Source organism: Malus sylvestris, chromosome 10 (assembly GCF_916048215.2).
Source record: "Malus sylvestris chromosome 10, drMalSylv7.2, whole genome shotgun sequence".
In the NCBI taxonomy this organism is placed as follows: Eukaryota; Viridiplantae; Streptophyta; class Magnoliopsida; order Rosales; family Rosaceae; genus Malus; species Malus sylvestris.
This window is the reverse complement of record NC_062269.1, coordinates 7,656,080-7,669,529: the sequence shown is the minus strand read 5'-3', so window position 1 is coordinate 7,669,529 and position 13,450 is coordinate 7,656,080. Positions and strand designations below refer to the sequence as shown.

General features: G+C 38.2%; 1 protein-coding gene and 1 long non-coding RNA gene across 2 annotated transcripts; both read right to left on the bottom strand.

Annotated features, from left to right (window-relative positions):
• Nucleotides 1-7,720: 7,720 nt before the first annotated feature.
• Nucleotides 7,721-9,316, bottom strand: LOC126584930 (uncharacterized). The gene is made up of 2 exons (XR_007610188.1): nt 8,921-9,316; nt 7,721-8,840 (listed from the first exon to the last, which is right to left on the bottom strand). It is a non-coding gene; the product is annotated as an uncharacterized LOC126584930 (long non-coding RNA).
• Nucleotides 9,317-11,828: 2,512 nt separating this feature from the next.
• On the bottom strand, nt 11,829-13,062 carry LOC126584923 (indole-3-acetic acid-induced protein ARG7-like). Its single transcript, XM_050249296.1, has one exon. It carries the CDS (start codon nt 12,551-12,553, stop codon nt 12,254-12,256), a length of 300 nt encoding a protein of 99 aa, XP_050105253.1. The 5' UTR covers nt 12,554-13,062; the 3' UTR covers nt 11,829-12,253.
• Between the last annotated feature and the right edge of the window lie 388 nt (nt 13,063-13,450).

Below are 13,450 nucleotides of genomic sequence, written 5' to 3'. Positions count from 1 at the left end.
GATTTTCTTCTGAGCCTGGCCATAAAATATATAGATTATTGAATTTTTTATGTATAGTTCATGTATAAAACAGTTACAAGATCAAACATATATAGAAGAAGAAATGGGAAAGAAGAATAGAGGACAAAAGGTAGAGAATAATGGCAGCTAAGCAAGCATGATGATGACCTCCACTCTCACTAACTAACTTTACAATGATGAGGGAATAACAGCTAACACTAGCACTAAGACTAGCCGAAAGCTCCCTAAGTTGAGCTGTTAAAGCTTGCATTATTCTTCCAACAACATTATTCTTCCAACACTCCCCCTCAAGCTGGATCTAGGGGATCCCTTGAGCCAAGCTTGGACATAATGCACAGAAACGGAACCGTAGGAAGAGATTTGGTAAAAATGTCAACCAACTGATCATGACTGTGAGTATAGTAGGTGGTTATGATTTTGGATTGAACTTGTGCTCGAACATAATGACAATCCACTTCAATATGCTTCGTTCTCTCGTGGAAGACTAGATTGGAAGCAATGTGCATGGCAGCTTGATTGTCACAGAACATAGACATAGGTTCATTGCTGGGAAAGCCTAGATCCAACAGAAGGCTTTTCAGCCAAATAAGTTCACACGCAGTGGAGGCCATAGCTCGATACTCGGCCTCTGCACTGGATCGAGCTACGACAATTTGCTTCTTACTGTGCCATGTTACCAAATTGCCACCTACAAAGGTGCAAAAACCTGTTGTTGACTTACGATCAAGAGAAGTCCCAGCCCAATCAGCATCTGTATATCCCATGATGGCAGTGCTATCATTTTTTGTCATAAGGAGTCCTCGACAAATAGACCCTTTTAGATAACGAAGAATTCTCTTCACAATTTGCATATGAGCTAATGTAGGAGCATGCATAAATTGACTCACAATACTCACGACATAAGAGATATCAGGACACGTGATTGTGAGATAAATAAGCTTTCCTACAAGTCTTTGATACTTAGTAATATCAAAGAAAGCTTCACTGTGAGTACTAAGTTGTAGCTTGCTATCCAAAGGAGTACGTGCAGGTTTACTATCTATTAAGTCAGAGTCTTTCAAAAGATCAAGAATGTATTTCCTTTGATTGAGAAAGAGGCCTTCCTGTGAATTTGCAAGCTCAATACCAAGGAAATATTTAAGACGTCCCAAATCTTTGATTGCCAATTTGTTTTGCAGAGCGAGCTTGAGAGAGTGAATTTCTTTAGCATTGTCACCTGTCACTATAAGATCATCAACGTAGATTAAAACGATTACTTTTCCAACTAAGCCATCACGAACAAATAGTGAGGAATCAGCACTACTTATTTGAAAGCCAAACTTTTCAAGAATGGAGCTCAGTTTTGCATACCATGCACGTGGAGACTGTTTCAATCCATAAGTACATTTGTGCAATTTACAAACCATGTCGGGGTCATCTGATTGAGGATGTCCGGGTGGTAGTTTCATGTACACTTCCTCCTCTAATTCCCCATGCAAAAAACCATTCTTCACATCCGTTTGATAAAGAGGCCAAGACTTATTAACGACAACTGATAATAGAACCTTTACAATGTTCATTTTGGCTACGGGAGCAAATGTTTCCTTGTAATCCAAGCCATAAGTCTGAGTAAATCCACGAGCCACCAAACGAGCTTTGTGCCTTTCAATCGTCCCATCTGAGTTGAACTTAGTCTTGTACACCCAACGGCTGCCAACCGATTTCTTCCCTTCGGGAAGTTTAACTACACTCCAGGTTCGGTTGTCATGAAGAGCTTGCAGTTCATCCCTCATTGCTTTTTTCCAGATTTCAAGTTCATTTGCTTCTTGAAATGTTTGTGGTTTATGAGTATTGTCCAAGGTACTAAGAAAAGAAGTATGAGAGGGGGAAAACTGCTTATAGGAAACAAAGTTTGTAGGAGGATACCTAGAAGTGTAGGTGACATAATCATGTAGTCGAATTGGAGGCTGTCGAACCCTAGAAGGGTTTCGACGAATTGGAACTTAAGGTTCAATATCTGTGGTTTGAGATGAAGGTATCTCATGCAATAGAGTTGGTGGGTTACATGAAATGAGACTTTCTTGATAGAGGGGAACACTAGATAATGGAAACATGTCACTCAAAAACTCCCCCTGATCTGTATCACTTAGTTTCTTGGAGAAGTAAGGCATGTTTTCATCAAATCTCACATCCCTTGAAACCATTATTTTCTTTGTGATTGGATTGTAACACTTGTAGCTCTTTCGGGTAGATGAGTAACCAAAGAAAACACATTTGGTTGCTCGAGGATCCAGTTTATCACGGTGGAGAGATTGGTTGTGAACAAAGCAAGTGGACCCAAAAACTCTCAAGTGTGAGAGATCATTCGGTCTGTCCTTGAACACTTCATATGGAGACTTGAAACTGAGTACTTTACTAGGCAATCTATTGATTAGGTAGGCAGTTGTAAGTACTCCTTGTGACCAAAATTTCTTTGGCACATTCATATGAAACATGATTGATCTTGTCTTCTCAAGAAGGTCTTTATTCTTTCTCTCAGCAATCCTATTTTGTTGGGGTGTGCCAACACATGTAGTTTGGTGCAGTATGCCATGAATACTAAGATATTGAGACATGTTATGGGACATGTATTCAGTGCCATTGTCGGATCTTAATATATGAATTTTTTATGCAAATTGAGTACCAACCAGTTTGTGAAAATCTTGAAAAACATTTGAAAGTTCACTCTTAAATTTCAAAAGATACAACCAAGTCATCCTTGTAAAATCATCAACAAAGGTTACAAAGTATTTATATCCATCAAAGGACTCTAGTATTGGACCCCAAATGTCTGAATGAATGATTTCGAAAGGATGGCTAGCTCTAGAAGTGGAAGAATCAAAAGGCAACCTAGAAAATTTAGACAAGTGACAAACATCACACTTTAACTTGTCCTTACATATTTTTGGAAACAAAAAAGACATTACTTTATTAGAAGGATGTGCTAAACGTTGATGCCAAAGTTGTTGATCTTGAAAAACACTTGAACTGACTTGAAAAAACTTGGGATTCTTAGTGTCTTTAGCCAAGTAGTAAAGCCCATTCAACAAGAAACCTTCACCAATCGTTCTCTTGGTGATGATATCCTGAAAAATGACATTGTGAGGGGAGAAAATGACTAGACAATTTAGAGAATTGGTGATAGCTCCTACTGATAGAAGTTGAAAAGGAAAAGAAGGTATGTAAAGGGCTGCTGACTCTATGTGTTTTGACAATAAGTTGATTTTTCCTTTTTCTACAACTGTGGCACCCTTCCCATTAGCTACGGACACTTGAGAAAAATTTGTCATTTTTGTAAAATCATGTAAGTTATTAATTTTATTTGTCATGTGATCCGTGGCTCCTGAGTCAATGATCCAATAATCATGTTCATTACTAGCATTTAGGGCAGTAGAGAAGGCACTGAAAATACCTGGGATATCTTTCTGTGAAACATGATCATGTTTAGCCAGAAAACCAGCAAATTTTCCAAGTAAAGCTGTGTGATTCTTCTCTTCAGCTACGGGAGCTTCATCTCTATTGTTAAGCACCTGTTTGCTGTGGAGATATGCTGCAAAATCATTGATTAATTCAGCAGGATTGGTAGTGAAATTTACCATTCCTTCTGTCGACAAGGTAGCTGCATGGTTGGCCTTGTAGCTATTATTGTTCAGATATTTTTGTGTACCCTTTATCTCTGGACCTTTTGTCTCCTTCGAGAACTTAGGCTTCAATTTCGGATGAAGAATCCAACATCTGTCTTTTATATGGCCAAGAGAATCACAGTAGCTGCACTTTAAATCTGGTCTTTTTCCCTTGTAAACTTTGCTTTCAGGACGTTTGTTGCTAGAGACATAAGCCCTAGTCTCATAAACGTTGTCTTTAGTCTCTTGATTCATGACTTTCTTCCTTACTTCTTCCTTTTGGATTATGGCACACACACCAGTGAAGGAAGGGAGTTCAACATTCATTAAGATGTGACTTCTGAGGTCTTTGAACTCTGGACCTAAGCTTGCCAAGAGTTGAAAAATTGTCTTCTTCTGCTCTCTTGATCAACACAGTGGCATTAGTGGTATGAGGACGATAAACATCGAGCTCATTCCACATGTTTGCAAGACTGCCAAGGTGTTGAACAAATGCTTTGCTTCCTTGTTGTAGACTTGCCAGATTCTTCTTAAGCTGGAAAACACGGGCATCATTATTTTGATTTCCATACATCTCTTTTACTTGCTTCCAGAGATGCATGGATGACTCAGAATAACTGAAAATTTCAGCAATCCTTCGCTCCGTTGAATTGAGCAACCAAGACATGACCAACTGATCTTTGCACAGCCACGACTCGTATGTAGAAGAAGTGACTACTGGAGCTTCAATAGCACCATTTACATAGCCAAGCTTTGATCTTCTTCCAAGTGCAAGAGCTACTGCACGACTCCAGGGAAGGTAGTTGAATTCATTCAACAAAACAGAACTAAGACGTTGATTAGGATTGACCTCAACGTCAGAAAATGCTGGAGCATCCATCGAGCTTTCAGTTTCAGAGAGTTCTTCAGCCATCTTGGCTTAGAGCAAAAGAAACTTAGCGGAAACGATTACTAGAGTCAGGAATTTAGAGTTCCTGTTCTGATACCATATTGAATTTTTGATGTATATTTCATGTATAAAACAGTTACAAGATCAAACATATATAGAAGAAGAAATGGGAAAGAAGAATAGAGGACAAAAGGTAGAGAATAATGGCAGCTAAGCAAGCATGATGATGACCTCCACTCTCACTAACTAGCTTTACAATGATGAGGGAATAATAGCTAACACTAGCACTAAGACTAGCCGAAAGCTCCCTAAGCTGAGCTGTTAAAGCTTGCATTATTCTTCCAACACAGATAAATGGGTATATGCCATAAACCATCTATTATCTGAAACGACTGAGTGGTGATTGAGGCACCAAGATGGTTCCATGAGAGAGATTAGCTCATAGAAAACCACATGAACTTGTCTCCAACTAATTACCACCAATGCCATCAGATCAGATTAAAATTTGCATAAATGAATCCTTTTGGAAGAATAGATACATGACTACAAAATCAGAGACATGTGAAAACAGGCATTTTCTTCCCGGTTGCTAGTTCAACATACTACATATGCGGACCCAACACAAATTTATTTGTGGTTGAACAACTATATCATAGCAACAAGTTTCCATACTCAAACTGGTAAAACGATGGATATATTCTCAGTTTTAGTTACATCTATACAGCTGCTGAGAGTGGACATGGTGCTTCTTTAATAAGACGGACATTGACTCAGGAGCTTCCAAATAGCTTCGGCCCCCAGTTCTTTTGGCTTAATCACCAATCATGTGATCTAATCCATGAGAGATTTAACACAAGTCAGTACTCAATTAGCTAGCCAAAGACCTGTAGCTCCCATAAAGGGAAATTTTTTAATACGTACAGATTCCACTGTCAACACACTAAATCAAGTAAGAGCATTCGTATGTATAGGTACCAATTATTCGAGTAATCAGATCAATTTTGGGAAGGTAAGAGTCGTAGTTGTTGACACTGGCAAAAATTAAGTATCTAGGCTGATCTCTTGCAGTAAAGAACCTACTTGAGACTATATTTTTGCTTTGCTAATATCTGTATGGTTGAAACTTTTTGACCAGGCTAGTAAGTAATATAATCATATAAAGATTTGTAAATCTTGAGAACCTAGCATGGTCAATACGTTTGGTGCATGTCTTAAGGGATTTGCCTGAATAGGTTTTTAATGTCAACCAAAAGAAAACTTCTATGAAATAAAATAATGTATAAGAATGTTGGCATTGATATTTTTTTGAGAATTTAAGCATAGACTAGTGCTATTTAATTTGGGGCATTTTCAATGCACATATTGGTATTTTCATGGTAATTTCAGCAGGGATTAGTGCTATTCAGGGTGCATCCAATGCTTGTTATATTTAAAATTTTATCCGTACAATAGTCCATTCTTAACATGTTTTTAAATCCGCCATGTTTACTTGCATTACTTCGTCTGTCAATATTCAAGTAATTAGTCCCTTGTGTGTAAATTTATCGTCTGTTCATAACTTGATAGAAAGAAGATGGCAACTAAAATGAACGGTAAATCATGAAACTGTGAAAACGTTGTATTGTAATGAAATATTCTAATCTCAGTTTTCCTTGCAGGACAACTATGTACATTCAGTTGACAATAACTATTCTTGAAAAATTGTCAGTGAGTTTAGGTCCGCTAGGCTGGCCATTTTCCTCTCAGCTCAGAAGCAGTTTGACGTTGATGTTGTCTTCCATCACAATGATTCATTGGACGATGGATCAATTGAACCTCCTTCAAGTGAGCCAGAAAGCGATTAAAATTGCCAAGTGCTCCTACAGCCGTTGGTGTCAAAATCGTTTCGATGTATATGTAGCCTCTACATATACCGCAAAGCTGAGGTGAGACCATGGAAGTTGTCTTCACTGCAGGGGATTGTGATACCACCCATTGGATGATCGTATCCAAATTCATCTTCAGCTAGGCTTAACAAATCTTGGAATGAAGGTTGGTTCAAGTAGGACACAGGAATAATAAACCGCTTCTTCTGGCTCTCCCCAACGTAGATAGCAAGATAGCCTTTTGGAACATCCAATGACTTTGAAGAAACTTGATTTTTCTTGGCATGTATAATACCAGGAAATCGGAAACCCATGGTTTTAAAATTTCTGTAAAAAGGAACAATAAAGAGTTCAAATGAATTTCAGGACAGAATGTGCTTTGATAAGATATGCTTGGGAATAGAAGACTTGTGTTGGTTTGCTCCTGAACTGTGTGCATATATAGCTAAAGCGGTATGCTGCAAGCCGTCAGTTACCTAAAATGATTGGTGATGAAGCACTGGGATGGACCCAAGTGAGAGAGAGTTTGCTCATCAAAAATCACATGGACTTGTCTACAAGTTATCAACAACACTTCACGAGTCGATGACCAAACGAAAGCAACCCAGTGTCCAGCCTCTCTTAAATGAAGGTCTATAAAAAAATCAAAGACATGCTTGAGACAAGATTTTTTTTCCCATGGTGCTATTTCAACAGTTTTAGCTTTATTAAAATGTGAGGACTCAATCTCTTTGGTTCGGATATAGGTTAGGAATTTGATACGTTCGTGTACAAGTTGGAGGCAATTGAATGTGGACGGGCCAGAGACCCAGCTGCTCAAGCAATTATGTTCACATGGTTATGTCTTCCAATTTTTCAAGGACATCGGTCATGGAAAAAATATACGATTGGTGAAGGACCGTAGCAGAGCCATGTGTTTTATTCATTTTCTCATGGAAAATCACATGGACTTGTCTTTCCAACTAATCAAGAAAAATGTTGCAAAAATGAAGATAGGCCGACATGATCATTGGTAGGGATGGGCAAATAACCATTGGTTATGGGTAACCGCAGTTACTCGTCCATTTAAATTAAACGGTTACGGTTATGGGTAACCGCAGTTACTCGTCCATTTAAATTAAACAGTTACGGTTATGGGTAACCGTTTAGATAAATGAATGGTTATGGGTATAACCGTTTACCCGCGAAATTTAAATAAGCGGTTATGGGTATTAACTGCAGTTATAAACGGGTAACCGTTTACCCATTTATTTATATAGGTAAAACTAACACAAACCATGTTCTCGATCCAATAATACTTAGCATCCAATAAATTAGCAAGGAATTCATCGGTTCTTCTCTCAATAACACTGCTACAGGAATGATGATTCTCATCATCAAGGAATTGGCCAAATTAATTTAAATTCTTTGTGGGTAACCATGAAATTGACAGAAATGTTTTGACAGAAATGTCTTCTAAACAATTTTTGTAACCCAATAATACTTAGCAAATATTATTTTTACCTTCATTGGTAACAGTTATAAATATCGTCTGTAAACTATTATTTCAATTATTGGAATGATATAAGGACTTCAAAAATTAAAATATGGAAATGTATGATGAATGTACCTATAACGGTGTTTAAGTGTCAAAAAAAAAAAGAAAATTATGACAATTTTTTTTTTAATTTTCAAGTTGTTAAAAAACATGTAGATGGGTGAAAAAATGGGTAACGGTAAAAAAAAGAAAAGATAAACGGGTTAAAAAGTTGGTAAATAGGTATTAAACGGTTACGGTTAAATGGGTATACAGTTATGGGTATGGTTAACCGTTTATAAACTGTTATGGGTATGGGCATAATCGTTTAGGCAATTACCCAACAAGTAAACGGTTATGCGAGTACGAGCATAAACAGTTATGGGTAAATAATCGCGGTTACCCGCCCGCCATAACCATTGCCCATCCCTATTCCCTACCACATATGTATAACAAACAAGAAGGACCACCAAATGTGATTCCATCCCAAAGAATCATGTGGGTTAGGTAAGAGCAAGGTATGAAATGCCAATATTATAAGCGATATTTCGCTGATAATATCGTTTTTTTGAGTTACCAATATTTTAATACTTATCCACTGAGGTTTCGTCAAAATATCGCGATATTATCGATAATATCGACAATATCGCGATATTACCAATAATATCGTGATATTTTAGAGATGTACGAATCGGAGAAGAACGCCGGAGCTTCTACAGCTCCGGCCGACTGTAAAAGAGCACCCTAGACTTCGATCTAGGTATCAAAATGAAATACAAGACGAGAGAAATGTTTTTATAACTTCCGTTTGTCATGAAACGGTCGGAGGTGTTCGGAAAGTTCGTCGACACCCACGGCCTCGCCGGAGATGGGTGTGCCTATTCCCGAGCCGATTTTGTCCCAAAAACCTTGCAAAAACACGAGATAGAACTTAAATTTCACATCTAAGCTTCAATCTAGAACAGAAAGAGGTAAACCCAAAGCTTACCTAAATGGAAAAATTCAAGAAACTCGCCGGAGGGTTCCTACGTTCGCCGAGTTGCAGAGACGAGAAGGAGAGGGAGAAAGACGAGGTTGCTGATGACGATGGGTGTCTTCCTCAAGCAGGTGCGATGATGTGCGTGTGTGTATGTGGGTCTCGGTGCAGAGAGAAAGGAGAGAGATGAGAGTTTCGAGAGAGAGACGGCGCCGACGAGGCGGAAGATGCGGATGAGGAGGAAGGCGAAGGAGGAGCAGAAGGCCATGTGGGAGAAGGATCAAGAGACTGAGGTCTCTGTGCGTGTGTGTGGGAGAAGGGAGAAGAGAGAAGGATCGAGAAATCTCTGTGTGTGTGTGTGTGGAAGAAGGGAGAAGAGATAAGGGAGGAGAGAATGATCGAGAGTCTCTGTGTGCGTGTGTGATGTTTGTGTGCGTGTGTGATCTCTGTGTGCGTGTGTGGTGGCGTGTGTTTGTGTGTGTGTGTGGTTTGCACCCTGACAACTTTTACAATTACAACTTGTACAATTTCAGACCATGGACAAAAATAATGGTGGTTTCATTCAAAAGCATCTAAATAATTCAAAACCCTGACAACTTTTACAATTACAACTTGTACAATTTCATACCGTGGACAAAAATAATGGTCGTTTCACCTACCACCGGAGGTGGAGCTGGAGGTAGTGGTGAAGGATATAGTGGAGCTGGAGGTAGTAGTGGATATGGAAACTATGTTGGACCACCTCCCGGATTTATAAGCCCCTTCACTGGTGAGGCAAACTTCACGCATGCAACACAGGATGAGGGCCATGGCAGTAGACGGGCAAGACCAGGAATTAGTGCCATAGGGAAAGACTATACTCGTAGAGAAAGAGGCAAGGGGATTTTGTCAAGTCAAGAAGATAACTCGTTATCTATAACTTCGGACTCTATTGGAGTGGGAAGTCGTAACTATGGTTATACTCATAACTAACCATTTCCCTACCCTTCATATCTCATTCCTGTTGGGATGGAATCGAGCGACTCATGGAAAGAATCCGAGACTCAATCTTCAAATGATTTTGCTTATGGACAACGTCAACCAATATTGGATCCATATGGGTGGTATGTTAACAATTACATGCAAAACTATTTTAGGGATTTATCATTTGATAACTACTCTTCACAATACACTTACTCTACACATAGAGATGATGAAGATAGTGAAAAATTTGAACCTCATAGGAACTCTACGTGGTACTAAGTCACTCATGTATCTTACCATGCAATGTATAAAGTGTAAAATATTGTACTAATTCATTATATATAAATGATTATGGTGTGTTTAAACTTCTTTCATTAATTACTACATATTTTCTACACTCACAATGTTTGCCAGCTCGCTATATAATCAACTTAAATCAGTTAAATCCATCATGCAATGCATTTCCTTTCAATTTTTTGTGATAAACTAATAGATAATTGACTAAATAAACATCCTGCAAAGTTTCAATAAAAATTTCCAAGTTTTTCTTACAATTTCCGTGGTTTTTATTTAATTTTTATCGATATCGATAATATCCCGATATTTTCATCAATATTTCCGTGTTTTTGGACTACCGATATTTCCGATATGATCGATATTTTATACCTTGGGTAAGAGGCATATATGATTTAGACAGGAACTTGTCTATGTGACCACCAATTCAAACTGCCGATTAATTGGACTAGTACTCCAAAAATTCTTAATTAGGTCTACTAATAAATTGCATTTACTCACTCAATGAAGACACCAATGGCACTCCATACTTCATGGCTCTACCCAAACCAAAATCCACCCCTAGCATGTGGGTTTGTTGTTTCATCTAGTATCCTGTCGATCTCAACAAGCTGTGGAGCTGTTTTCTTTTATTTTGGCAATCTAGAAGATTCCATGAGACAGTAACCAACAAATTGTACTGATTTAATGTTCGAGCACCATTTGAAGCTAAATATCAGTGGACCTGAAATAGGAAATATTTAATTGCCTACCGGACTCTTGAAAGAACAATTTGCAGGAAAAAGTTGATTAATCAGGTGAGGCAATGTTCCTGGGCTGGCTTAAAGTGATTCATATTGGACATGCAGTAGGTACATACTGCCGCTAACTTGTCATATTACGTCTGAAATTGTAAGATTGATGCCATCAAAAGAATGCTAATCTGGTTCTGTTAAGTAATCGTAGACAAATGCGTCTGAAAATCCTGTATTGAAAGGAAGTCTCAAGGGGATTTTCCTATCCACACATCTCTAAAATTTCAAATACGTTTTGTGGTTTGCAGGTAGTCATAAAATTGGTAGGACACAAGGTCCACCAACAGTATATAGACTCAACTGCTACCAAATTTTTTAGACTGCGACGGAAGACACAGCCATGTGATCCTTCAATGCTTATGTCTCTTGTCAATCCAAACACAATTTGCTGCCATATACAACTTTTCCAGATAAATGTTTCCAAGTCTATTAAGACCTGTATGTTAAGTATTACCTACTATAAGGGCCGATCCATTTAGTTGTGAATTTTGAAAGACTTTATTTGGAAAATTTCAAAAAAAATTCTACGACAATCCCAGTGTTTTTTATCTGAAAGTTGCACTGACACGGTGAAAACATTTTACCCAGTCATAGGATTAAATTATCGGATAAAAGGCAAATAGTGTAGAAATTCCCCATATTATTTGTGTCTAGCACATATAACTGGTAACTTTATTTGAGTGGAAGCCCAACACTAATACTTGAGGCACCACAGATTTATATGAAGTACAAAGTATAACTAATTGAAAGTCATTTATTGAGAAAATCTGTTGTCATTGATAATTTAATTATATAACAGATTACATTGTATAATTATTTTTTAAGGCACCAAAGCTAGAAGTATAATTAAAATATCAAGACAAAAAAACTGGATCAAGATATAAATTTATTTCATATTCCAATATATTTTGCTCAAGAGCAGCGGAGCAGTTTACATTTAATTGACTTAGAGCAGCCAACATAAAACCAATTGGGTTAATTTAAATTCCCATGTCAGATACTCTGAACGGCGCCTGTGGAAAAGTTTTGAGTCATCGTTTTTGGAAAGTTGGGTTTTGTTGATTATATCTTGAATGAGTATCTTCGTTTGTCGGCTTCATTAATTTTCTGACTTTCTTCTCAGATCACAGCTGGCTGCTTCAGTATTACTGATGGCTTCACCTCAACACTGGATGTGAGTTGATTCAATGGATGATTGACCATAGCCTCTCCTTCATCGTAGCTCAGTGAGTTCCAAAGTGAGGATCCTTTTGGACATGAAAGTGGATCGCATATTCACTTCTTTAGTGTTCACTCACACACTTAGACGGGAAATGAGATGAAGGAAAGTGTATTCGCTGCAAGGTATTGTGATACCACCCATGGGATGATCATATCCAAATTCCTCTTCAGCTTGACTCAACAAATCTTGGAACAAAGGATCATTCAAGTATGATATTGGAATCACAAACCGCTTCTTCTGTCTCTCCCCAGCATACACTGCAAAATAGCCTTTTGGGATATCTAAGGTCTTTGAAACTGTCTGTTTTGAATTAGATAGAGACCGGATGAGACTTCTCTTGGCGCTAACAATTCCAGGCAACCGGAAACCCATGGATTTATGTTCTCAAGGGGATAAAAGAACTAGAAAAGGAATTGGAAGGACTTGGAAAAAAGAGAATGCTTTGATTCTTAGGATGGTGGAGACTTGAGTTGCTAATGCCATTGTGAACTTGATCACGTGTATATATAGATGAAAGGGTATGTGAAAAACTCATATGGTACATGAAATTATTGGTCAAGAGGCGCTGCAAAAACAAACGATGAGGGAAACTAGCTTATACCAAATCACATGGTCTTGTCTTGCTGCTCACCTAACTCCCAACGTAACTCCTACTCCGACAGATTTTTCTGACAGATTGTTGTGTGGAAGCAGCATTCCCTACCTCCTCCGGATAACAGGCAACACAAGGACCACTAGGTGTGAATTTTGTTCCAGTGGAGTTATTTACGCCTGTTAGATAAGAGGCATTTTGCTTCAGACATGCCTGGTAATCACTAATCACGAATTACTTTTCTGGATTAGGCCTCCTAACAACTGGATATCCCTTTGTTGCATCCACGTGTTCTCGAATAATCAATTGCTTGCACACTGGATGTTAAACCAGTGGACCAACAGTAGTGCATCGTATGCCCTATCAAACAAGAATTTGTGGATAAATTGCGTTTCTTTGTAAACAAATTTTAATAAATGCTAATTGACAAACAAGAATGTGTGGTGCTATGAAAATCTGGCATATGGGGCCTAATGTATAAGAAGGGATGTGGCTTCCTCGATTCATCAACGAGTAAACAAAATTAGATCTCATCTTGTTTTGACTCTATGTGATCTAACCAGAAAACCGTATTATTGGAACACTAGAGGGAAGGAACACTGATGATTCAATTTTAGACGATCAAGCACTTTCAACTCATTCTCAGAAACTAAAGGAAAAATCTGCTATCTTACTAA